This window comes from Centruroides vittatus, unplaced genomic scaffold (assembly GCF_030686945.1).
Source record: "Centruroides vittatus isolate TY-2023 unplaced genomic scaffold, ASM3068694v2 scaffold_1444, whole genome shotgun sequence".
Taxonomy (NCBI): Eukaryota; Metazoa; Arthropoda; class Arachnida; order Scorpiones; family Buthidae; genus Centruroides; species Centruroides vittatus.
The window spans coordinates 2,711,857-2,736,647 of NW_027122679.1; the positions used below are offsets into that span (position 1 = coordinate 2,711,857).

The window sequence follows — 24,791 nt, forward strand, 5'->3', positions numbered from 1 at the left end:
TAATTATGAAAGCTTTTATGATGATTGACAGATGTGTGTAATACGTTACATTTTCGAATAGATTCGTGCAATTCTGAATAAAAACCACCCGTTCGCACCATGTGATGGGAACGCATAATGGGCTTTTAAAACATTGATTCTTTTTCACAGAGCGAATCGAGTCTAAAAACATTTATGGCTCGAGTGAATGAATTCAAAAATCGGTTAACTCGTGACGTTAATATTTGTTCGGCTGGTTGCATCATTTAACAAACTTCACTAAGTATTAAATACTATGGAATTTAATCATTTACAAGACATACCCATTGAAAGAAGCGTAGAAAAAATTTTAGTATCGCCCCATCGCTATTTGAAATTAAAGTCTGAGCTGTAGGTAAACATTTTAATATAATCCGAAAATGTTTAAATAAATGAATTTATATGTTTTTCTCTTTATAAATTCTTTATTATTTTTATGCAATAAAGAGCATTATAAATTTTAAAATTTAAAACTCTTCATAATCAGTGATTTCAAACAAAGTAATAAAAAGATTAAACAATGTATATGAATGTTAACAATTAGTCCATTGTTACAGATGCGATCTAAAAGCCTAACCTTTGATAAATTCTATTTGTTAATGTGATAATATTGATTTAAATTAACATCTAAATTTATATCTTTTTATAATGTATAGATAAACATTATCATCTTTACCACGAATAATTGTTACAATTTATAGAGAGTAGCAAGTTTATATTGTAAGAAAAAGTTCTTTTGAAAATTCTTCTGTAATTATATAACGTTATCTTTTTAACGCTTTCATACAGACGGCACCGCAGTAGCTAGTGCTGCCATCTCGCGGTAAAGTCTGCAAACAAATTAAAAAAAACACGCTGAAAGGCAAGAAATTGCACGAAGAGTCGAACGCCATTTCCTTTTTTTTCTTTCGTTCAAGAACTACCGTGAATCAATAACTAGTGACGTTAAACAATCGGCGGCCTGCCGGCGGCTCCCTTTCTCGGGGGAGTCTGTCGGGAGCACGAACAGTCGAACGCCAGTTCCTTTTTTTCCTTTTGTTCAAGCATCGCGATTCCCGATTGCGATAGCGCGGTCGGCTCGTAGTACTAGCCGACCGTAAGCGATAGCGAGACTGAGGGGCCGTAGCCCCCGAGATCGACTAGCGAGGATGTGCGAAAAAGACTTAACTCAAACTGTAGACGATCAGTGTGCTCGTGGATCAACATCTGCCACTGTTGAAGGTATATATGGCCGACTTGCCGGACTGCCTGTTAAACACGAGATAGGCTTAGCGGAGAGAGCGACGCGACTCCCGATCATCGCGCGATCGCCGAAAAAGTACGATAACATTCCTTTTCTTTCCTTCGCCGACAATTCCTTTTCTAACGAGAGTCCCGCTTTCTGTATCTTTTCCTGTTTTATTTAAACTTTGTAAAGCTTTCATCATCCCTGGAGGTAGATCTTTGTTTTCTAGCCATGTTTTGTCTTTTCCAAAAAACACATCAACGTTCTTGTCGCTGCTTTCCTTCATATAATCGAAACTGCTGTAACGAATAACATTTTCTAATATTGTTGGATCATTCAAAATACTTTTTTCGTATTCTTCTCCCACGAATTTGGCTATTTTCAATATTTCCCCTTTAATATCTTTCTTGAGATCTTCGTACGTTACAAAATGAACGTTGTTGTCATTTTTATGTTCGTACCAGCCAAGAAGGTGATCGAAATAATCGCCGTATGGTAAATTACCTTGGAGAAATGCTTCGAGAAATTCTTGAAAACTTAATTCGACCGTAGGAAATGGATGGTATTTTATATAATGATAAAACGAAACACAACAGTCTCTAGGGTTTCTGGTAATGTAAATATATTTAGAATCTGGAGAAAAAGGAATAGCAGAAAATGGTAAATGTGTTTTCATGACTTGTGGTTTTGTCATTTCTAGGTATTCTCTTCCCATCACTTCTATAAACGGATAACCTAACAGGAAATCTAACGGATCCTCAGATGGTTGACCTTTACGAAGGATTAACGCGACTATATGATGCATCCAAGTTGTTCCACATTTCGGATAACTAACGAGAAATAAATTTCCAGGTTTCGCTTTATAATTCATTCCAGATAAAAACGCTTCTTCCAAATGATGCAGCGGCATACGTGCTCCACCCACTTCCTTATACAGTTTCATCTTCTCCATTACTATAAGTTAGTTATAGCATATTACATTAAACAAGTATTAAAACTGAATAAATATTTACTACATTTAATTTGAAGTGTTGTACTTACTGCTTTCTCGTACGCTAGTTATATCCAATGTTCACATATAGAAAGTTTAACCGAGAGTTAAGCATCAGTAATTAACGTCATTAACGAACTTTAGAAGTAAAGGTATGATTAGATAATGTGCATGCTGATCATTAGTCGAAAGCTATATAATAAAACTGATAAATAAATTTTGATTAAGTAAGCACATTCCTTTTTGCTTTCGTATATAAACGTTTATTGTGTTTATACACACACACATATACATATATATAATATACACCTATATTAAATACAAAAACAGTAAAAACCTGTCTAAAACGGAACCTGAATTAAACGGAAAATATTACTAAGAGAGAAGCGATTTTCTACGTTAAATTGTACTATAAGCTGTTAAACTTCTTTTCTTTCAATATATTAAAAAGTGTATAGGATGACACAAAGACAAAAACAATTACACCTCACATCTCAAATCTGCATTGGCACATTCGTACATCACTAGGCTCGATAGATTTTATTGTGAAACCCCAAATTTTATTGCATTTATTTTATTTATTGCACATTTTATTCCAACTTGTATTCAACGGAACCCTAAGTTTCTGCGAATACAAGTTGGGAACTCGTGTCATGGAGTAAATGCCTGCTTGTAAGTTTAGATATAAAATAGTCGATATCGTTAGCTTCTATTATTTCTCAGGAATGTTTTCAAAAACACAAAATCATTTTCTTAAAGCCTTATCGTTTATTAAGGTCATTTTATAACAAATCTATGCTGAATATATCCTTTGCATATAAATTTATAAAATAGAACGAATCAGACAAGTTTTTCTTACAAATAAAATTTTCAGAACAATATATGATCTGTTATTTAAATGTATATTATATTTATTTAATTTCCTCATCACGTCATTTTGAATTTGCATAAAGAAATTTACAAAAATTTCTTACGGCGATAATTGAAAACGATCGCTTCTTAAAATAATAAGAACCAAAATGATTAAATTTAACCTTGTTTTACTTCTGATAATTAGGCGTGGCAAACATGATAATGTTTATCTCTAGACATTAACAAGTGGAATATATCAAAGGGTAGTTTTTTATATCGTAACTGTAACGATAGATAAGTTGATGACATTTAATATGCTTTGTTTAATCATTGTATACCTGAGTTTAACGCGATTACAGCTTTATAAAGAGTTTTAAAATTTATACGCCCTTTTTCATAAAAATATGGAGAAAAAAGGTTTCGTAAAGAGAAAAAGGTATAAATACATTTATTCGAACATCTTCCGACTATAACAAAACTTATCTTCGAGAATGCAAACAGTTGAAAATGTTTTAGAACCACAATCTTAAAAATTGAAATTAACTGATGAACTGTTTTTCACGTCATATTTTATAGGTAAAAGTAACTTCTGGGACCAAAGCCAAGGCTAAATGGCCATAATAGTCTCCTTTCCTCGAGGCGTGTTATTATATCGATTACGGCTGGGTTTCTGATAAAGGACGTACTGTACGATCTCACCTAGATGTAGAAACTCAGTATTGCAATTACAAGAAGTTACAAAAGCTAAACTTGTTACTTTAGTAAACGTTGACAAAATCGTCTGTCTCAAACGACTTACGGAAACTGTAAGACTCAATCCATGCTGATTTGATTAACAATAAACAAGCAATTATTTATTTTGACATCGTTACAATGCCGTTATGCAATTTTTGGTCACTGTGTTCTTAACTTTTTTAGTCTTTTTTAGTAGTGTCTCCCCCCTGTATATCATGTTTTTCTCGTTAGACAATTTCAATTATAAACTTTGACTTCAAATATTAACCCATAAATTCATGATATCGGTGCCACCGAATTTATTATTAATTTTATCTTGCAATCTCTTTAATTGATTTTCGTTAAAATAATGACTCCACTCATTAACAACGCCTTTCCTGATAAAAGAGGATTGTGTTTCTTCATCCCCCGGCTGACTCAAAATTTTCATAGTTTTTACTAGACCAGAAGGTAAATTCTCATTATGAAAAATTTGATGACCTTTGAAGAAGTTGATCATTATGATATCGACGTGTTCCTTCATGTATTCAAAACTGCTATAGTAAACGATATTTTCCATTATTTTCGGATCTTCTACAATGGATTTTTCGTATTCTTCACCCATAAACTTGGCAATTTTTAATATTTCTTCTGTAATAGTTTTTCTTAGCTTTTCGTAAGTTACAAAATAGACATTTTTATCATTCCTGTGTTTGTGCCATTCATAAAGATGTTCAAAATAATCTCCAACTCCCACTTCACCGTCTATAAATCTATCAAAGAAGTCGTCAAAACTTAGATCATTATCTGACGTGATGAATTTTATAAAGTGATAGAAGGAAACGCAACAGTCTTTTGGATTTCTGGCTACATAAATATATTTTGCTTGTACAGAAAATGGCGTAACACAAAATGGAAAATGAGTTTTCATAACTTTAGGTTTTGCAGTTTCAATATATTCTCTTCCAACAGTTTCTATAAATGGACAACTTAAGATAAAATCGTAAGGATCTAAAAAAACTCGACCCTTTCGCAGAATCAGCAGGACTATTTGATGCATCCAAGTAGTACCACACTTAGGATAAGTGACTATAAACAAGTCTCCGGGTGTTGCTTTATAATTCATAGCCGATCGGATAACGTCTTTAGAAAATTTAGCTGGCATCCGAATTCCATCAACATCTTGATAAAACTTTCTTTTTTCCATTTCTACAAATAGAAATTTTTCATATTAGCATAAACAATTTTTATGTTATTAATTATGTAAAAAGGATTACTTTGAGAGTAGATGTGAGAAGTAAAAATAAATTGTGAATGCCAATACGATATTATTATTATTATTTAATCTGATCTCACTCGAAATATGCTACGTGTTTCCTTCATCTCTTCACTCCTTGACCATTAATCATTAAAATTTAACAGTTTGCAATGCTCGGAGCAAAAGTTGATATTATTAAAAATATCTAATTTTAACGAGCAATTGTTTATTGTGACATAGTCACAATGCCGGGTTGCAATTTTTAATTATATTTTTAATTTATCTAATTTAAAATATACGCTCTCCACCTGAAATTAGTAGTGGCTTGCCCCTGTACATCATACTACCTGTTAGCAATAGAATCGTGTAGGTCATCCAACACCTTTCGGGGATGGGGAATTTCGTATTGAAAAAGTAATAAATACCAATTTTTTATTTACAATAACTGATAATTTGTTAGCCTTTCTCTGATTTGTTTATGTCCTTGATTTACTCGAAGTTTTTTCGCTGTTTTCCCGAACTTGGGAGAGAAGTTGCTCCTCTTGCTCCTTAAGTCGTACGTCAATGTAGCAATTAGATAATTATAATTTTATTTCTTTTATCTATTTTTTTCCTATTTTTAAAACTTATTTATGCATCATAATCTAATATCTTTAATTATAAACGAACCCTGAACGTTTACTATTCCAGACAAGGGATCGAACGTTTTTCAACTGCGAGAAAATATGGATTAAAATATTCAAAAATCGAATAAGAATCCTTCGTGTCAATAATTGTCACCTTTCCCGATATATAGAATAGAAGATACAAAATTCTTTAATTCCACTAAATGACTTTTTCTGTCCCCTTTAATATTTTCTGCCCCTATATTTAGACGGATACATCAAATGTCTCTATTAGTGTTTTAAACGTACTTACCAACCACTTTATACAGAACTTACAACTATCGTTTCAAACGAGTGAATTTATCATGAACAGATTCTGTGTTATCAATGACGTTTAATAAGTTTAACAAACAATCAGATTTATTATCTGTATTCTGTTTTATTTTGTTTCTACGTAAAATATTTTTTAATCATAAGTTAGGGATATAAATTGCGACATTCACATTTATATGAAATTAATGAATATTTTTAAATAGAATCAACAGATGGAGCTAGCATCTTTACGCCATTTTGTAATCCTGGTACAATTCACTCTATTGTACTGTACCTAATACTTTGACACACCTAAATAAGAAATTTCATTTTTTTTCTTCTTCTTTTTAATACGCCCGGAAATGGAGGCATTTCCGGGCATTCGATTCGATTTACACATCTTCAGCAATGCATAATGTCAGAAAATCGAGGACCCCCTGTGTATATATATAAGAAAATGTGTGGTTAAAGTATTATAGAGTATTTTAATTATATAATTTCTGATACTTCCTATATTTATTATTATTTACAATTTCTTTATCTTCAGTAGATTTTTTAAATCTGATTTATCATTTACAATTTAGTATTTATTTGATTAAGCTATAATACAGGATATCAATATCGTATCAATAGCTACAGTAGGTTGCATAACGTATAATTCAGATATAATATGATAAAAGCTATACAGTAATTTACAATAAATTTAAACGGAAAGAAACGCTGTTAAGATTGTGGAAAAGCATTTCGTTGGAAGAGCAAATTAGAACGTCACAGGAGGATTCACACTGGAGAAAAGCCATTCTCTTGTCATTTCTGCGCTCAAAGATTCACTCAAAAGTGCAATTTACGACAGCACGTTAGGATTCATTCTAGAGAGAAACCTTTTACCTGCAACCATTGCAAACAGAGCGTTACAGAAAAACAACATCCACTAACTTGTAAAACATGTTCGCATTCACACGGGAGAAAAGACATGAAAATTATCTTGAAAATTCAGTTGAAATTGTTACGGGAAACACCTTTCGAATAAAATCTTGAAATAATAATTTTCTAATAGAATTCTTACAATATTCATTTTATCCAACGTTGTTTCAAACTGTCTACTTCGATTTAAATATTTGTTCTATGTAGTTTGTGTAGTTATGAAAATAAAGTGTTGTGGATTGTAAGATTGAGTTTTCTTATTGTAATTAAGAAATAAAGTAAATTATTCAATGATGGCAGTCATAATGACTGTCATCTTTGAATGAATAATGACAGAATTTTCGATTTACCCATTGAATCGTTGAATTTAGAGTTTCACCTACATTTCACTCCCAAAGGTATGATGTGGAAAACAGAGAGGATGACATCACATTACATTTGTGGATCATTAATGAAAGCACTAATAGCATCATTCCTTTAATTTTCAGATATTCCGTTTCCTCTCTTAAGTATTTTTACCTTATTTATCCTATTTTTTATCTTCCTCTGCTCCGTTATATACGAACAACACTGGGTAGAAAGTAGCAACATTGGATGTGTGCAGTCTCTGATTTTTTGGCACTTCAGTTTATTTACATTCTTCTCTACTTGATAAGAATGACCTAACGAAGAACAGTGTAATTAGTTTTCCAACTCTACAGCTGCTAAAAGCACATTTTGGATAATACTTAAACATCACCAATAATGTGTGTTGAAAAGTAATAATTCCCAGGTAGGAAGGCTGGAAAGGGAAAAAATTGTTTTGATCCAAGAATAGAGAGAAATTGCCACGATTTTCTATGTCTTCTAGTTATTAAATATTTCATTTTTAATACTAATATAATTAGTTTAACGTTTATAATTTCTAAATCTCTCTCGATAGAAATTTGTGCGTTGCCTGAGAAGGAGAAATGATATCGCGCTTTTTGTTAGAGCCTTTCGCTCTAAGACAATGTTTATTTTGTTCTGACAGTTTTGCACTCTAGGGGATGATTTGAAACTAGAATTTTATTTGTGACGTTGTCAATAGAACCTGTTCCTACGGCCTGCTTGTTGTTATAAATTAAAAATATGTTAATAGACCATGTTGCTAAGCTGTTTATAGCTGCGAACTTTATAATATTAATCGAAATGTTTAGATCCACCGTACACAAAATATCTCGACATTAACAAATTTTTGCTAATTGGCGAAGTGACATTAACAGGAAAAAAGTCCATTTACTTATGGGGGTTGGCAGACGGTAAAAATTTATTTTACAATAACCGGCGTGTTGCGGCAGATGACATTGTGTTCGACTGTAGTAACTTTCTATATTCTTCCACGCTCTATCACTATCATAAATGATTTCTCATCGATGTAATGAATATTAAAATTATTTTTTGTAAAATATAGAAACACAGAAGGGATTAAGTAATATGTGAAATTATTGACGGAATTCAAGAAAAAAATTATTACTCAATGTCATCTAACCTACTATATATAGAATGATAAGAGTGACACTGTAAAATCCTTAGCCTAATTTTCTGAGAAACCGGAAATAGAATCCGGACAGTCGAAAAACTCCAGGATTTTTTCGTGAAATAGTCCGTTTCTATGTGTGGTTCTGTCCCTTACCCCGATTATGTGCCTGGTCGAACCCATGATGGATATGATTAAAAAGACCCTCTTACCCTCTTAGTGCCCACGGAAAGAAAAAAAAAAATGTAACGATAAATTAGTTAAATTTGTAAAATTACTATTCGACCATCGTATAAATTAATTGCATTTATATGTTTTCAATACACTTGATTGTTTTCTAATATCATATCACTCGATGAAGAAGAATAAATTTTACAATTGAAAGCGCCTAATGAGAATTCAATCTTTGGAAGAACCATTTGTGTATGTAACTGCATTGTTATTTATCAGACATAACACATTGTTAATGCAACTCAAATTTTAATAATAGACATATCTAAATTATCAGAAATTTTAAAAAAAATTTTAACAATATTTTTGAGTATGTTGAGAATAAGCGAATTTATTCGCAAGCTTCTAAGCGAATAAATTCGGCTGTGAACAGACATATTTCAGATCACTGTCGTTGGTTTCATAAGTTTTGCAAAATCTTTCTTGAAAATTATCCTGTAAAAAAGTAGAATAAATACATAGATTAGTATTTTATCATTTTCAATTATTTCAAATTGCTGGGATTCATATGAAGCCCTAACAATGAAGCTAAGTAAGCAAGCCTCATAATGCCGAGTTTACAATTTTTAATCATATTTTAAAATTTATTTCACATAAAATATATGCTCTTCATCTGAAATTAGTAGTGTCTTGCTCCTATACATCATACTTTTCCTTTAGCAATCGAATCGTGCCAATCATGTAACTTTTTTCAGGAGAAATTTTTAAATTGAAATAATGTGACTTCCAATTTCTACCACGTTGGCGTATACTTAATCGGACCCCCTGCCCTTACGGTTTCCATATCTTTTCTCGGAATTTGTTTATATAACTGTGTTCTCGATATTAAGGAAGGACAGACAGAAATACGGAATTTATAGGTCTACAATTTCTTCAAATTACAGCCCAACAAGTGAAAAATAAGCAGCTAACTCTTAATTTAATTGCCTTAAGAGAAGAACTTTACCGTTTCATAGGGTCTAAAATACTTGAGTTTTCATATTTTTTGCTAATATAACTGACGTTCCCATTAGAATACAGTACTAATTAAACTGAATTAAACTTAAGCACATCATGTCAGAGAGTTTTTTTAAGTATATATCAATTTTTTTGTTTCATTTATTCCCGTTATTTCTTTTAGCTCTAGCCATAATAATAATAAAATATGTATATTTTTGTCCAAAATAAATATTTTATTTGAAACGAGTAAATCTAAATTATACAACTATTTATGTACCTTTAGATTATTCATAAATTCATCACATTTGTTCTGTCTCCTTCTACAAATAAAAATATATACATTAATAAATTCTAATATAATTAACAAAATTATAAGTTTTGACTTACAAATTCTGTGTAGAATTCCTTTAATTCAGGCTGAAAACAAGAGAGGAAAAGTAAATTATTCATTACTTTTTCACAAATAAAAATTTACGTTAATAAAGTGTTAAAATGATTACATTCATCTCCAGTTTATTTAAAATGCATTGGTAATTTTTCTGAACACACTTCCAAATTTCAAACTCCTAAAATTAAATTAATCGAATTATTTAAATACTTGTCATTTTAAAATTTTATTACAAATTAATGCTTAAATAATCTTTTCTAGAGCAGAGATTATACATGCACCAAAATAATTCTGTGCGGCCAACGTGATGCAATTATTTTGCATACCTGTGCATTAAATAACTGAAAAATCAGATAAAATAGATGGCCACGGACATTTCGGAATAAATATTATGAATATTAATGATTACAAGGTATCAATTTTAAACCTCTTTGTTATCCAATAGCGAGCCGATTTTTTAACTGCTTTCTCACTGAGTATCACCGAAATATCCGCCATTTTGAACAGTTTTTTAAAGAAAGTTTGTTTTAAAATATCAGTTCTTAAATACAAAGAAATCCTTAAGGCTGCAGCCACGAGTTGTTATCCCTTTACATGTATGCATCCTGTAAAAGGGTCGTTTGAGGACTCTGATTCTAGAATAAAAATGCCTAAAATTTAAATTTATTTTAAATTAAAATTATTTTTAAGAACGAAAAATAGATTTAAATAATCGAATTAAAAGTAGATGGCCATAAAATGTACTTAAATTTTTCAACCGGTCTTCTGGGACACACTAGGCTACCAGGAAGTATAGTGAAGAGCAGCACCATAAGTCTTCTACACATATTATTAAAACTTATTGTATATTCATTGTACACGTATTATAAATATACGTACAGTACAATGTATATGGGTGCCGCAAAAAAAAGTTACCAATTAGGCGTTGACAATATACTAATAATGATTTATTATTGTTGATCTGCTAGATATTAGTTATAAATAACACAAAACTGTTAATACTTTGCCACGATCTGTGCTAAATTTACATTCTAATCGATGCGATACGAAACTATTAAATTATATTCTTACTTGAATTTTCCTCAGGAAGCAAACAACCTAGAAAAGTAATAAGATTTTTAGTATAGCTTAAAATATAATTATCTTATCATATTTTAGACTAAATATGTACTAAAATTTAAAAGACGAAGAGTCGATTGACCGTTGTCATTCTCTGAATATTTGTCAAAATATATAAGAGTTTGGCCATTAAAAATATATCCATTTTCATCCCTAATTTCTTATTATTTCTTAGATCAAGCTTCATGTAATCTAACGTAAAAAGTAGTAAAATATTCGTTCGGCGCTAAAAATTCTAAGCAGGCTGGCAGTTAAGAAATAGTGATATTTAAACTAAATTTACGTTCTTGCGTGTAGTAAACAACGTCAATGCAAGAACTTAAATCCAGCTTTACAGAAATATCATTACGTACACTTTAAAAGCGGGAGATTCAGTTCCGCTGCTAGAACTGGAACTGTTGGAACTGATCCGAGCCCGGAACGGTTCCCATCGGAACTACCCACCTCTAGTACACAGTACGTTTGTCCCAAGAAAGTAATTTGAATGCTTAGGCGTATAAAACCTTCCGCAATATTCAGTAATGACTTAGATTAGTTTCCCAATGGACTTAAATAAATTTTACTTATTTAGTTTCTATCTTACTTTAGTTTAATGCTATGTTACCAGTGCGTAACATAGCATTAAACTTGGTAGGTATTTTCGGTCATTCAGTATAAAGCTAATTTAAAAATAATATTACTTACTCTTTCATTTTTTTCATTATTATTACAGCAATTTATCATATTTTGTCTGAGATTCTGGTATGTTTCATTCTGTAATAAGAAAAATCAATTGTTACATAATCACTTTTATGACCGGAAACGTTTGTTTTTACTTACATTTGTATTTTCAATGACTTCGTCAATGCATTTACAATCTTTTTCACTCAGGCAATTTTCGAATTGTTTTTCATCTTTATCTTTTGTAGCTATTACTGAAAACGGATAGAGTTATGTCAAAAGTCATTCGTATACAATTTTGAAACGTAAAATCTTAAATAATTATTTACTTCCGGAGAAAAATACGGCAGTCAATACGAAAGATATCATCGTCTTCATTCCGAATTCGAAGATTTATTACCGAGCTTACGATAAGAAGTCGACGGCTAACACGTTAACCAATATAGTAACTTGGTGTCGGTTAAGAAAGTTTATATAGGAAAATCGTATGCAAATTTTTATATAACTTGTGCAGATGGCAAGTTTTAAATAATGAGTATGCAAATAAGCTGTTTATACTCGCCAGCGACGGCGGATGAAGGGGAGGGAACAGTGGCTTCAGCTTTTCCTGTTGACAGAAGAAAATATCGAAATTTATTTCTTCGAAACGTTGTCTTTAAAAAATTTATAATGGCAAATACGGGTTATCAATATATAATCTTCATGCACATATTATTAAAAGATACTTATAATTATTCAAATATTTTAAGGTGTTAGACCCCTTTGGTTACTTCTGGATCAATTACTGCTTATGAAATAATAGAAAAATATTTTATATAAGTTTTATTCAGTCATACGTTTATGTATTTTAAAATAATGTATACATGAAATTATAATTTATTATCATATAAACTGACTGCAACTTTTATTCTATATTCTTGGAATTATAAACACGGAAATAGGAAATTCTATTCTCTTAAAATTTAAATAATAGTTTGACGTTAGAAAAATATCTAGAATAGAGAAATCAAAATAACTGTATTTTATCAGGGACCGTTAAGAGAAACAGCTAAATAATCAATTCCCCAACACATACATTTAGCTTTTTATATTTAATAAAATATGCTTCTAATGCTGGATATTATACAAGTTTGATTAAGCATTTAATAAATCACACGATTTATATATTTATTCTTTTCTTTAATACTTGTTTTTAATGTAAAATTACTTTCTATTATAATTTCTTTGCTCGTCAAAATCATAATTACTTCACTATAGTTTATTTATTTATATACATAGAATTTTTGCTAGTCCGGCCTCTCAATTATCAGGTATACTCCATTAAAATATCTTTCTCTTATTCATATCTATTATTATTTAAAAAATACATACAGTAAACTTTGTAACATTAACTTTAAAATAAAGAATTAAAGTTGCAATTACTGTACTCCTGTGCATAATTTCGAAATAAGAAAATACGGCTCTAAAAAGAATCAGTACGGAAGGGCCATGTCTTTTATTGCTTTTAATCCTGTACGCTCAGTAATCCGGCATTCTTCTGCTCAAGGAATGGCCGGATGAGCAAAAGTCTACTGTATTTAATTGAAAAAATTTATAATAATTCGATTATAGAATAATTAAAAAAAATCATTTTTGAATAAAACGATCCATGTATTAGAACGCATACTTGTTAAAATGTTAATTAGAATGTACTGTACAGGGTTTTAAGTCTGGAACCATAGTTGTTGTGTTAATTTGTTTTTCTTTTATAGATAAAGCATGGTGCGGAATTACGAGGTAATTTTGATAATAATAAACACTAGCAGTTGGCACTCGAAATTGCCGAAAAGTTTAACAGGCGGCAACCAGACATTCTTCAAATCGTAAAGAATGGTCTGATTCGGCTTATTAAACTCAGAATGTATATTTAATGTAGGATTTTTATAAAAGAATTCATCCATAAACGTTTTCAGAATGCGTGATATTTATTACACATAATTCAAGATATATAACGGAAGTACTTTTGAAAGTACAGTACGCGGAAACCTCATTTATTGCGAGTAATGTTGCCAGGAAAATTACAGGAATAATCGAGAAAAATGACGTAAGGGAAACAGGTCGTTATCAAGAATTTTCCAAAATTATGCTTAAAATTTTAAATATTACATCACTTATTTAATATACTGTACAGTTTGTTTGTTTTGTTAAGTTACGGCAACGCAACAATTGGGCGATTTTCCTAGGGGATGCCTTTCGGGAGATTTAAGGGTAACTGACCCCTATTCAGGTACTCTAGCAGTTATTAGTTTTCCATTAGGTTTTTAAAAATAGAAAAGGTTATTTGTTCGTTGGTTTTTTGTAATAGGATAAATTTCTGCTTGTCTAGATTGCGTTATTAGGATGATTAGTTGATGTCTAGTCTCTGTATACTCACAAGGCCGTTTGATGTCTTCTATATTGCGAGTTCGTGTTAGAGAACATTATGTTGTCCAGACTAGGTTGGTGTGTGTGTCGCACTCTACGATGGCGTGTTCGCGATTTCCCTGTTGTAGCATATAAGGCAGTCTGTACAATTTGTTAGCTTATTTCTGCTTTCTCCATTCGTTTGACTGTAGGCAGTTATGATGAAGTTTACAAAAGATAGTTTTCGCTTTACTAGGAATATTTAGTTTTGAAATGATTTTAATTATATTTTTACTTTTCAGACTGATTTGATTTGTACGGTTTTGGGGTTTCGGAATAAATTTTTCTATTACTTTATAATAGAGTTCCTTTGGCGTTGACGAAAAGCTGATTTCGTCGGAAAAGTATTCTTTCATTGTTCTGTAGCATCGTACAATTTCAAGCAGTATTGTTGGTGGCCTGAGTCTGTGTATCTTCTCAGTAGTTATGATTATGTTTGGTATGTGAGGTTGGAGAAATGCTTTTGCTAAACTTGTCCAGTACGGTATTTGTGTAGGTTATTTATCAATTTGACTCTCTGAACTAAAGTTGTCAGGGAGACTTCCAATAAGCCATCTCCTCTGTTTTCTAAACCAGGGATGAGCAACCTGAACCCTCGGGACGCATTAATATTTTTTGCGGCCTTCGTCGCATAAAATATGAATAAATATATCAATTTCTCAGCTTATGGAAGTATGCAGCAAAAATTCAAACGTTATTTTCTACAACTGACGTATGTGAATTGTTTTTCTGCAATGAATTTGGTAAAAACGTTTACATCAGTTCCAGAAGCTAAATTAAGTATACCTATGCTAATTTATAATTATATATGAATAAATAATTGTGATTTACCGACATTTTTTTCCCTTTTCTCTTGTATGCGGTCCGCGTCAGTTCAAAAGTCTTGAAATGCGGCCGTTACATAGAAAAAAGTTGCCCATCTTTGTTCTAAACTATTATATAACGTCGTTCTTCTTATCGGTGCGGAGTTTGAGCCGCAGATGAAGGTGGCGCCCAAAAGGGGCTCGGCAGTTTGGCATTTGCTAATTTAACTTTTCCTGTAATCGAGATATTTCGTTCTCTCCACATGTAAGAAGCTTTTCTCACCTTGTCGATGTTTTTGTTCCATTGCTCGTTGCTATTCTTACCTATTAGGATTAGGAAGCTTTTGATATTGGCCTTGGACCAGTTAAATCGTAAGTAGTTTGATGGGAGATTTTCTCAGGCTCCAACACAAAGTCCTTTGCATTTTTGTGGATTTATTTTCGTACCGGAGATATTTTTAAATTTCTCAAAAACTAAGCTCAACATTTTAATACTGCTTATATCAGTGAGGATCAACGTTATGTCGTCCGCACAAGCAGTGTATTTGATCTCGCTGTCAGGATTGTTTGGGAGGCGGTCTCCTTTGATGTTACCGTCAGCTGTAATGTGGCGAAAAAAAAAATTCCATGCAAATAATAAAAATAAGCATGGATCAGCCTTTCGCTCTAAGACAATGTTTATTTTGTTCTGACAGTTTTGCACTCTAGGGGATGATTTGAAACTAGAATCATATTTGTGACGTTGTCAATAGAACGTGGGGACCTATTCTGAGTAGTATCGTTAAGCTAACGAATACGATAAAAACCAGTTTCTATCGGAACTACGTGATTTGCGTTTAATTAATCGTGAAAATGCTATTCCGAGCCGTACGTTTCGTTTTCGGTTCCGATAGCCACGTGCGATAACTAAGGTTTTGTTATCGGTCACACTCGAGCTGCCGTTAGGAACGTAACGAAAGTGAAAAGAACATGGCGTCTTTTGGTGTAAGAATGATTTTACTTCACGAGCATTTGGAGACAGAATAAATAAGCTTATTGTATTGCTTAAAAATAATTACTTTAACTGTTTACGAATATTGTATGAATAATATATCGCGTTTTTCATGAACTATAGAGGGCGCTGCATTTTCCACAAAATGGCTACTTCATCTGGGTCGCTTGTAACTAGTATTGTAAAATTAATCATATATTATTGTCCGATATAATGATATGCTGCTTGTAGCTGCTTATCGAGAAATTTTATAGTAGAACAATTATTGCTAGCGGGACACGTCTTTATGTGGTATCGAAACAAGTGAGAGATCGTTCTATACATATTTGTGCCCTTTGTGTTAAGAGCATCAGCTTCGACATTGTCCTATCAGGACTGGATTTACAAGTAAAAAGCTATTTAAATTGTTGCTTAGGGCTTCGACTTTCAAGGGGCCTCAAACATTTGTAAAAAAAAAAAAAAATTAAAGTCGAATTTTGTAATAAACATTTTTTTACGAACCAACAATATATGCTTTACTTTTTATTTTGTGTCGTATTTTATTAATTTTTTTTAAGAATTAACATAAGGTCTTTTTTTTTAAAAAAAATTGATAAAACGAATTTTAAAATAGATTTTTAATGGAATGAGTATAAAAATTTAATTAAATTCAGTTATAAAACAAGACTAGTGAAACCTCATCTTTTTCTTCCAATATCCGTATAAATCGGAGACATAATCTGATTTAATTCTTTTCTTTTTATGATTGACTTCTAAAATTGTGAAGGGTTGGTAAGGGGACTTAGAGTTCAGCTTAGGGCTTCGAAATGCTTAAATCCGATCCTTTGTCCCACACAAAATTACTGGCATTTTAACTTTAAGAAAATATCTTTTAAAATTGACAGCATAACTTGTTCGTGTAAAGTTGGACAATCGGGAAACCGCCAATTCTTAACAGTAATCCACTGTTTCAGAATTCGGAGAAGCTCAAATATAACCGACCGATTTCTGAATAATCATCTGTTTTTCGTGCGGGAATAGACGAAAACTTATATTAGGCTCCCGTAAGTCTTTGAAATTGTAATTTGGAACGCAACAGAAAGCTTTGCTTTTTCTATTTATCTTTACTACTGATAATACACAAAAATTAAGCAAACGACCCAGATAGAATAGTTTTGTTTTTAAACACCAGAGGGCGAGCATCCGGTGAAAAATGCGAATAGCATGAACATTATTTCTGAAATAGGTTTTATTCGCATATGTATAAATTAAAATGATAGCTTTGAATATAAATATATAAATATATGACTATCAGTTACTTTTCCCCATCTTTCTGGATGTTTTTGTGAGCCGACTCCATCGCAGTTCAGACGGTTGGCTATTTCTTGCCACAATTTCTGGCGATCTTTTACGGTAAAGGAAGCATCTAACTTCCCTGACATTACTTTCGGGTTGTCTTCCATAAAATTAACGAGCATCTCGTACTGGCGACTTGTAGTTCGCTGGCTTCGTTGTCCTTTCTTCGACATTTTTAAACAAAACTATTTCACTAGCGCTGATACACGACAAAGCTAAAACCACGTGCTTCGCTTAGAAAACGGCGGGTTGCAGTCACGTCACAAAAATACAATGCTAACTAAACTGTGATTGGTTAAAGCGTAATAGCTATCGATAGCGTGGAACCCAAACGCATCTGGACCGACTACCCGTAGCGAAACCCACTTAACGTGGAGCACAGAATAGCGATTTGTCTAAGGTTCGTTAACCGCCTTTCGCTAAGGAGACTTATCGAATATCCCGTGTATCGCTCTCGTTGAGTTATCGGAAGAGCTCAGAATAGGTCCCCTGTTCCTACGGCCTTGCTTGTTGTTATAAATTAAAAATATGTTAATAGACTGTGTCGATCAGACTTTGCTAAGCTGTTTATAGCTGCGAACTTTATAATATTAATCGAAATGTTTAGATCCACCGTACACAAAATATCTCGACATTAACAAATTTTTGCTAATTGGCGAAGTGACATTAACAGGAAAAAAGTCCATTTACATATGGGGGTTGGCAGACGGTAAAAATTTATTTTACAATAACCGGCGTGTTGCGGCAGATGACATTGTGTTCGACTGTAGTAACTTTCTATATTCTTCCACGCTCTATCACTATCATAAATGATTTCTCATCGATGTAATGAATATTAAAATTATTTTTTGTAAAATATAGAAACACAGAAGGGATTAAGTAATATGTGAAATTATTGACGGAATTCAAGAAAAAAATTATTACTCAATGTCATCTAACCTACTATATATAGAATGATAAGAGTGACACTGTAAAATCCTTAGCCTAATTTTCTGAGAAACCGGAAATAGAATCCGGACAGTCGAAAAACTCCAGGATTTTTTCGTGAAATAGTCCGTTTCTATGTGTGGTTCTGTCCCTTACCCCGATTATGTGCCTGGTCGAACCCATGATGGATATGATTAAAAAGACCCTCTTACCCTCTTAGTGCCCACGGAAAGAAAAAAAAAATGTAACGATAAATTAGTTAAATTTGTAAAATTACTATTCGACCATCGTATAAATTAATTGCATTTATATGTTTTCAATACACTTGATTGTTTTCTAATATCATATCACTCGATGAAGAAGAATAAATTTTACAATTGAAAGCGCCTAATGAGAATTCAATCTTTGGAAGAACCATTTGTGTATGTAACTGCATTGTTATTTATCAGACATAACACATTGTTAATGCAACTCAAATTTTAATAATAGACATATCTAAATTATCAGAAATTTTAAAAAAAATTTTAACAATATTTTTGAGTATGTTGAGAATAAGCGAATTTATTCGCAAGCTTCTAAGCGAATAAATTCGGCTGTGAACAGACATATTTCAGATCACTGTCGTTGGTTTCATAAGTTTTGCAAAATCTTTCTTGAAAATTATCCTGTAAAAAAGTAGAATAAATACATAGATTAGTATTTTATCATTTTCAATTATTTCAAATTGCTGGGATTCATATGAAGCCCTAACAATGAAGCTAAGTAAGCAAGCCTCATAATGCCGAGTTGCAAATTTAATCATATTTTTAAATTTATTTCACATAAAATATATGCTCTCCATCTCAAATTAGTAGTGTCTTGCTCCTGTACATCATACTTTTCCTTTAGCAATCGAATCGTGCCGGTCATGTAACTCCATTCATGAGAAATTTTTAAATTGAAATAACGTGACTTCCGGTTTCTACCACGTTGGCGTATACTTAATCGGACCTCCCTGCCCTTACGGTTTCCAAATCTTTTCTAGGAATTTGTTTATATAACTGTCTTCTCGATATTAAGGAAGGACAGACAAAAATACGGAATTTATAGGTCTACAATTTCTTCAAATTGCAGCCCAACAAGTAAAAAATAAGCAGCTAACTCTTAATTTAATTGCCTTAAGAGATTATGAAACGTCGAATATCATACTTTACCGTTTCATAGGGTCTAAAATACTTGAGTTTTCATATTTTTTGCTAATATAACTGACGTTTCCATTAGAATACAATACTAATTGAACTTAAGTACATCATGTCAGAGAGTTCTTTTAAGTATATATCAATTTTTTTTGTTTCATTTATTTCTGTTATTTCTGTTAGCTCTAGCCATAATAATAATAAAATATGTATATTCTTGTCCAAAATAAATATTTTATTTGAAACGAGTAAATCTAAATTATACAACTATTTATGTACCTTTAGATTATTCATAAATTCATCACATTTTTCTGTCTCCTTCTACAAATAAAAATATATACATTAATAAATTCTAATATAATTAACAAAATTATAAGTTTTGACTTACAAATTCTGTGATTAATTCCTTTACTTCAGGCTGAAAATAAGAGAGGAAAAGTAGATTATTCATTACTTCTTTACAAATAAAAATTTACGTTAATAAAGTGTTAAAATGATTACATTCATCTTCAGTTTATTTAAAATGCATTGGTAATTGTTCTTAATACACTTCCAAATTTCTAAATCCTAAAATTAAATTAATCGAATTATTTAAATACTTGTGATTTTAAAATTTTATTAAAAATTAATGCTTAAATAATCTTTTCTAGAGCAGAGATTATACATGCACCAAAATAATTCTGTGCGGCCAACGTGATGCAATTATTTTGCATACCTGTGCATTAAATAACTGAAAAATCAGATAAAATGGATGGCCACGGACATTTCGGAATAAATATTATGAATATTAGTGATTAAATGGTATCAATTTTAAACGTCTTTGTTATCGAATAGCGAGTCGATTTTTTAACTGTTTTCTCACTGAGTATCACCGAAATATCCGCCATTTTGAACAGTTTTATAAGAAAGTTTGTTTTAAAATATCAATTCTTAAATACGAAGAAATCCTTAAGGCTGCAGCCACGAGTTGTTATCCCTTTACATGTATGCATCCTGTAAAAGTGTCGTTTGAGAAATTCTAGAATAAAAATGCCTAAAATTATTTTTAAGAACGAAAAATAGATTTAAATAATCGAACTAAAAGTAGATGGCCATAAAATGTAGTTAAATTTTTCAACCGGTCTTCTGGGACACACTAGGCTACCAGGAAGTATAGTGAAGGCCCACCGGTCGACGAGTGGACTCCGTCTCCGCTCATACTGGCGGTGACCAGATCCTAAACACCGGAGTTCGATCGGGGGTTCGGGCCTCACTCGGACGAGCTGGCAGCGGGAGTTTTTTCCGGGTTTTCCTCCTTGCCAATGACTCCTGAATAGGGGCCAGCTTTCCCCCAAGTCCTCCCGGAAGGCATTCCTATCTCCCCTTCTCGCGGTGGCCGTCTCCGATAAGGCCGACTTTGGTCGCATCCGTGACCTGTCATCTGTTTTCTCGGATTGGCTGTCTTCTATAAGGCCGACTCTTCGGTCGCTGAGCGATCATCCTCCTGTTCTTCCGGAGTATAAGCGAAAAGTAATAGCCTCCTCTATCAGCCAGAGGCAAAGGCAAAGTATAGTGAAGAGCAGCACCATAAGTCTTCTACACATATTACATATTATTAAAACTTATTGTATATTCATTGTACACGTATTATAAATATACGTACAGTACAATGTATATGGGTGCCTCAAGAAAAAAGTTACCAATTAGGCGGTGATAATATATTAATAATGATTTATTATTGTTGATCTGCTAGATATTAGTTATAAATAATACAAAACTATTAACACTTTGCCACGATCTGTGCTAAATTTACATTCTAATCAATGCGATACGAAACTATTAAATTATATTCTTACTTGAAGTTTCCTCACGACGCAAACAACCTAGAAAAGTAATAAGAATTTTAGTATAGCTTAAAATATAATTATCTTATCATATTTTAGACTAAATATGTACTAAAATTTAAAAGACGAAGAGTCGATTGAACGTAGTTATTCTCTGAATATTTGTCAAAATATATAAGAGTTTGGCCATTAAAAATATATCCATTTTCATCCCTAATTTCTTATTATTTCTTAGATCAAGCTTCATGTAATCTAACGTAAAAAGTAGTAAAATATTCGTTCGGCGCTAAAAATTCTAAGCAGGCTGGCAGTTAAGAAATAGTGATATTTAAACTAAATTTACGTTCTTGCGTGTAGTAAACAACGTCAATGCAAGAACTTAAATCCAGCTTTACAGAAATATCATTACGTACACTTTAAAAGCGGGAGATTCAGTTCCGCTGCTAGAACTGGAACTGTTGGAACTGATCCGAGCCCGGAACGGTTCCCATCGGAACTACCCACCTCTAGTACACAGTACGTTTGTCCTAAGAAAGTAATTTGAATGCTTAGGCGTATAAAACCTTCCGCAATATTCAGTAATGACTTAGATTAGTTTCCCAATGGACTTAAATAAATTTTACTTATTTAGTTTCTATCTTACTTTAGTTTAATGCTATGTTACCAGTGCGTAACATAGCATTAAACTTGGTAGGTATTTTCGGTCATTCAGTATAAAGCTAATTTAAAAATAATATTACTTACTCTTTCATTCTTTTCATTATTATTACAGCAATTTATCATATTTTGTTTGAGATTCTGGTCTTGTTCATTCTGTAATAAGAAAAATCAATTGTTACATAATCCTTTTTATGACCGGAAACGTTTTTTTTACTTACATTTGTATTTTCAATGACTTCGTCAATGCATTTACAATCTTTTTCACTCAGGCAATTTTCGAATTGTTTTTCATCTTTATCTTTTGTAGCTATTACTGAAAACGGATAGAGTTATGTCAAAAGTCATTCGTATACAATTTTGAAACGTAAAATCTTAAATAATTATTTACTTCCGGAGAAAACTACGACAGTCAATACGAAAGATATCATCATCATCATCATTCCGAATTCGAAGATTTATTACCGAGCTTACGATAAGAAGTCGACGGCTAACACGTTAACCAATATAGTAACTTGGTGTCGGTTAAGAAAGTTTATATAGGAAAATCGTATGCAAATTTTTATATAACTTGTGCAGATGGCAAGTTTTAAATAATGAGTATGCAAATAAGCTGTTTATACTCGCCAGCGACGGCGGATGAAGGGGAGGGAACAGTGGCTTCAGCTTTTCCTGTTGACAGAAGAAAATATCGAAATTTATTTCTTCGAAACGTTGTCTTTAAAAAATTTATAATGGCAAATACGGGTTATCAATATATAATCTTCATGCACATATTATTAAAAGATACTTATAATTATTCAAATATTTTAAGGTGTTAGACCCCTTTGGTTACTTCTGGATCAATTACTGCTTATGAAATAATAGAAAAATATTTTATATAAGTTTTATTCAGTCATACGTTTATGTATTTTAAAATAATGTATACATGAAATTATAATTTATTATCATATAAACTGACTGCAACTTTTATTCTATATTCTTGGAATTATAAACACGGAAATAGGAAATTCTATTCTCTTAAAATTTAAATAATAGTTTGACGTTAGAAAAATATCTAGAATAGAGAAATCAAAATAACTGTATTTTATCAGGGACCGTTAAGAGAAACAGCTAAATAATCAATTCCCCAACACATACATTTAGCTTTTTATATTTAATAAAATATGCTTCGAATGCTGGATATTATACAAGTTTGATTAAGCATTTAATAAATCACACGATTTATATATTTATTCTTTTCTTTAATACTTGTTTTTAATGTAAAATAATTTTCTATTATAATTTCTTTGCTCGTCAAAATCATAATTACTTCACTATAGTTTATTTATTTATATAGGGCCTACATAGACTTTTTGCTAGTCCGGTCTCTCAATTATCAGGTATACTCCATTAAAATATCTTTCTCTTATTGATGTCTATTATTTTTTTAAAAAATACATACAGTAAACATTGTAACATTAACTTTAAAATAAAGAATTAAAGTTGCAATTACTGTACCCCTGTGCATAATTTCGAAATAAGAAAATACGGCTCCAAAAAGAATCAGTACGGAAGGGCCATGTCTTTCATTGCTTCTAATCCTGTACGCTCAGTAATCCGGCATTCTTCTGCTCACGGAATGGCCGGATTAGCAAAAGTCTACTGTATTTAATTCTTGTAAGTCTGGAACTATAGGAGTTGTGTTAATTTTGTTTTTCTTTTATAAATAAAGCATGATGCGAAATTACGAGATAATTTTGATAATAGACACTAGCAATTGGCACTCGAAATTACCGAAAAGTTTAACAGGCTGCAACCAGACATTCTTCAAATCGTAAAGAATGGTCTGATTCAGCTTATTAAACTCAGAATGTATATTTAATGTAGGATTTTTATAAAAGAATTTATCCATAAACGTTTTTAGAATGCGTGATATTTATTACACATAATTCAAGATATATAACGGAAGTACTTTTGAAAGTACAGTACGCGGAAACCTCATTTATTGCGAGTAATGTTGCCAGGAAAATTACAGCAATAATCGAGAAAATGACGTAAGGGAAACAGGTTGTTATCAAGAATTTTCCAAAATTATGCTTATAATTTTTAATTTTACGTTTGACTGTAGGCAGTTATGATGAAGTTTACAAAAGATAGTTTTCGCTTTACTAGGAATATTTAATTTTGAAATGATTTTAATTATATTTTTACTTTTCAGACTGATTTGATTTGTACGGTTCTGGGGTTTCGGAATAAATTTTTCTATTACTTTATAATAGAGTTCCTTTGGCGTTGACGAAAAGCTGATTTCGTCGGAAAAGTATTCTTTCATTGTTCTGTAGCATCGTACAATTTCAAGCAGTATTGTTGGTGGCCTGAGTCTGTGTATCTTCTCAGTAGTTATGATTATGTTTGATATGTGAGGTTGGAGAAATGCTTTTGCTAAACTTGTTCAGATACGGTATTTGTGCAGGTTATTTATCAATTTGACTCTCTGAACTAAAGTTTTCAGGGAGACTTCCAATAAGCCATCTCCTCCGTTTTCTAAACCAGGGATGAGCAACCTGAACCCTCGAGCCGCATTAATATTTTTTGCGGCCTTCGTCGCATAAAATATGAGTAAATATATCAATTTCTCAGCTTATGGAAGTATGCAGCAAAAATTCAAACGTTATTTTCTACAACTGATGTATGTGAATTGTTTTTCTGCAATGAATTTGGTAAAAACGTTTACATCAGTTCCAGAAGCTAAATTAAGTATACCTATGCTAATTTATAATTATGTATGAATAAATAATTGTGATTTACCGACATTTTTTTTCCTTTTCTCTTGTATGCGGCCCACGTCAGTTCAAAAGTCTTGAAATGCGGCCCTTACATAGAAAAAAGTTGCCCATCCCTGTTCTAAACTATTATATAACG

The 24,791-nt window shown here is 31.8% G+C and overlaps 2 protein-coding genes and 1 long non-coding RNA gene across 3 annotated transcripts; all 3 read right to left on the bottom strand.

Moving 5' to 3' along the window:
- Nucleotides 1-1,286: 1,286 nt before the first annotated feature.
- Nucleotides 1,287-2,335, bottom strand: LOC136987065 (sulfotransferase 1C3-like). Its single transcript, XM_067284702.1, has 2 exons — nucleotides 2,285-2,335; nucleotides 1,287-2,197 (listed from the first exon to the last, which is right to left on the bottom strand). The coding sequence occupies exon 2, from the start codon at nucleotides 2,193-2,195 to the stop codon at nucleotides 1,287-1,289; it is 909 nt and encodes a 302-aa protein (XP_067140803.1). The 5' UTR covers nucleotides 2,196-2,197; nucleotides 2,285-2,335.
- A 1,742-nt stretch (nucleotides 2,336-4,077) lies between these two features.
- On the bottom strand, nucleotides 4,078-5,007 carry LOC136987066 (sulfotransferase 1B1-like). The gene has a single exon (XM_067284703.1). The coding sequence runs from the start codon at nucleotides 5,005-5,007 to the stop codon at nucleotides 4,078-4,080; it is 930 nt and encodes a 309-aa protein (XP_067140804.1).
- Nucleotides 5,008-19,795: 14,788 nt separating this feature from the next.
- LOC136987036 (uncharacterized) lies at nucleotides 19,796-22,043 on the bottom strand. Its single transcript, XR_010882574.1, has 4 exons — nucleotides 21,975-22,043; nucleotides 21,243-21,269; nucleotides 19,909-19,974; nucleotides 19,796-19,825 (listed from the first exon to the last, which is right to left on the bottom strand). It is a non-coding gene; the product is annotated as an uncharacterized lncRNA (long non-coding RNA).
- Between the last annotated feature and the right edge of the window lie 2,748 nt (nucleotides 22,044-24,791).

Bases quoted from the DNA above. Each gene is read 5' to 3' on its own strand.
- LOC136987066 (XM_067284703.1), bottom strand. From the start codon at position 5,007: ATGGAAAAAAGAAAGTTTTATCAAGATGTTGATGGAATTCGGATGCCA.
- LOC136987065 (XM_067284702.1), bottom strand. From the start codon at position 2,195: ATGGAGAAGATGAAACTGTATAAGGAAGTGGGTGGAGCACGTATGCCG.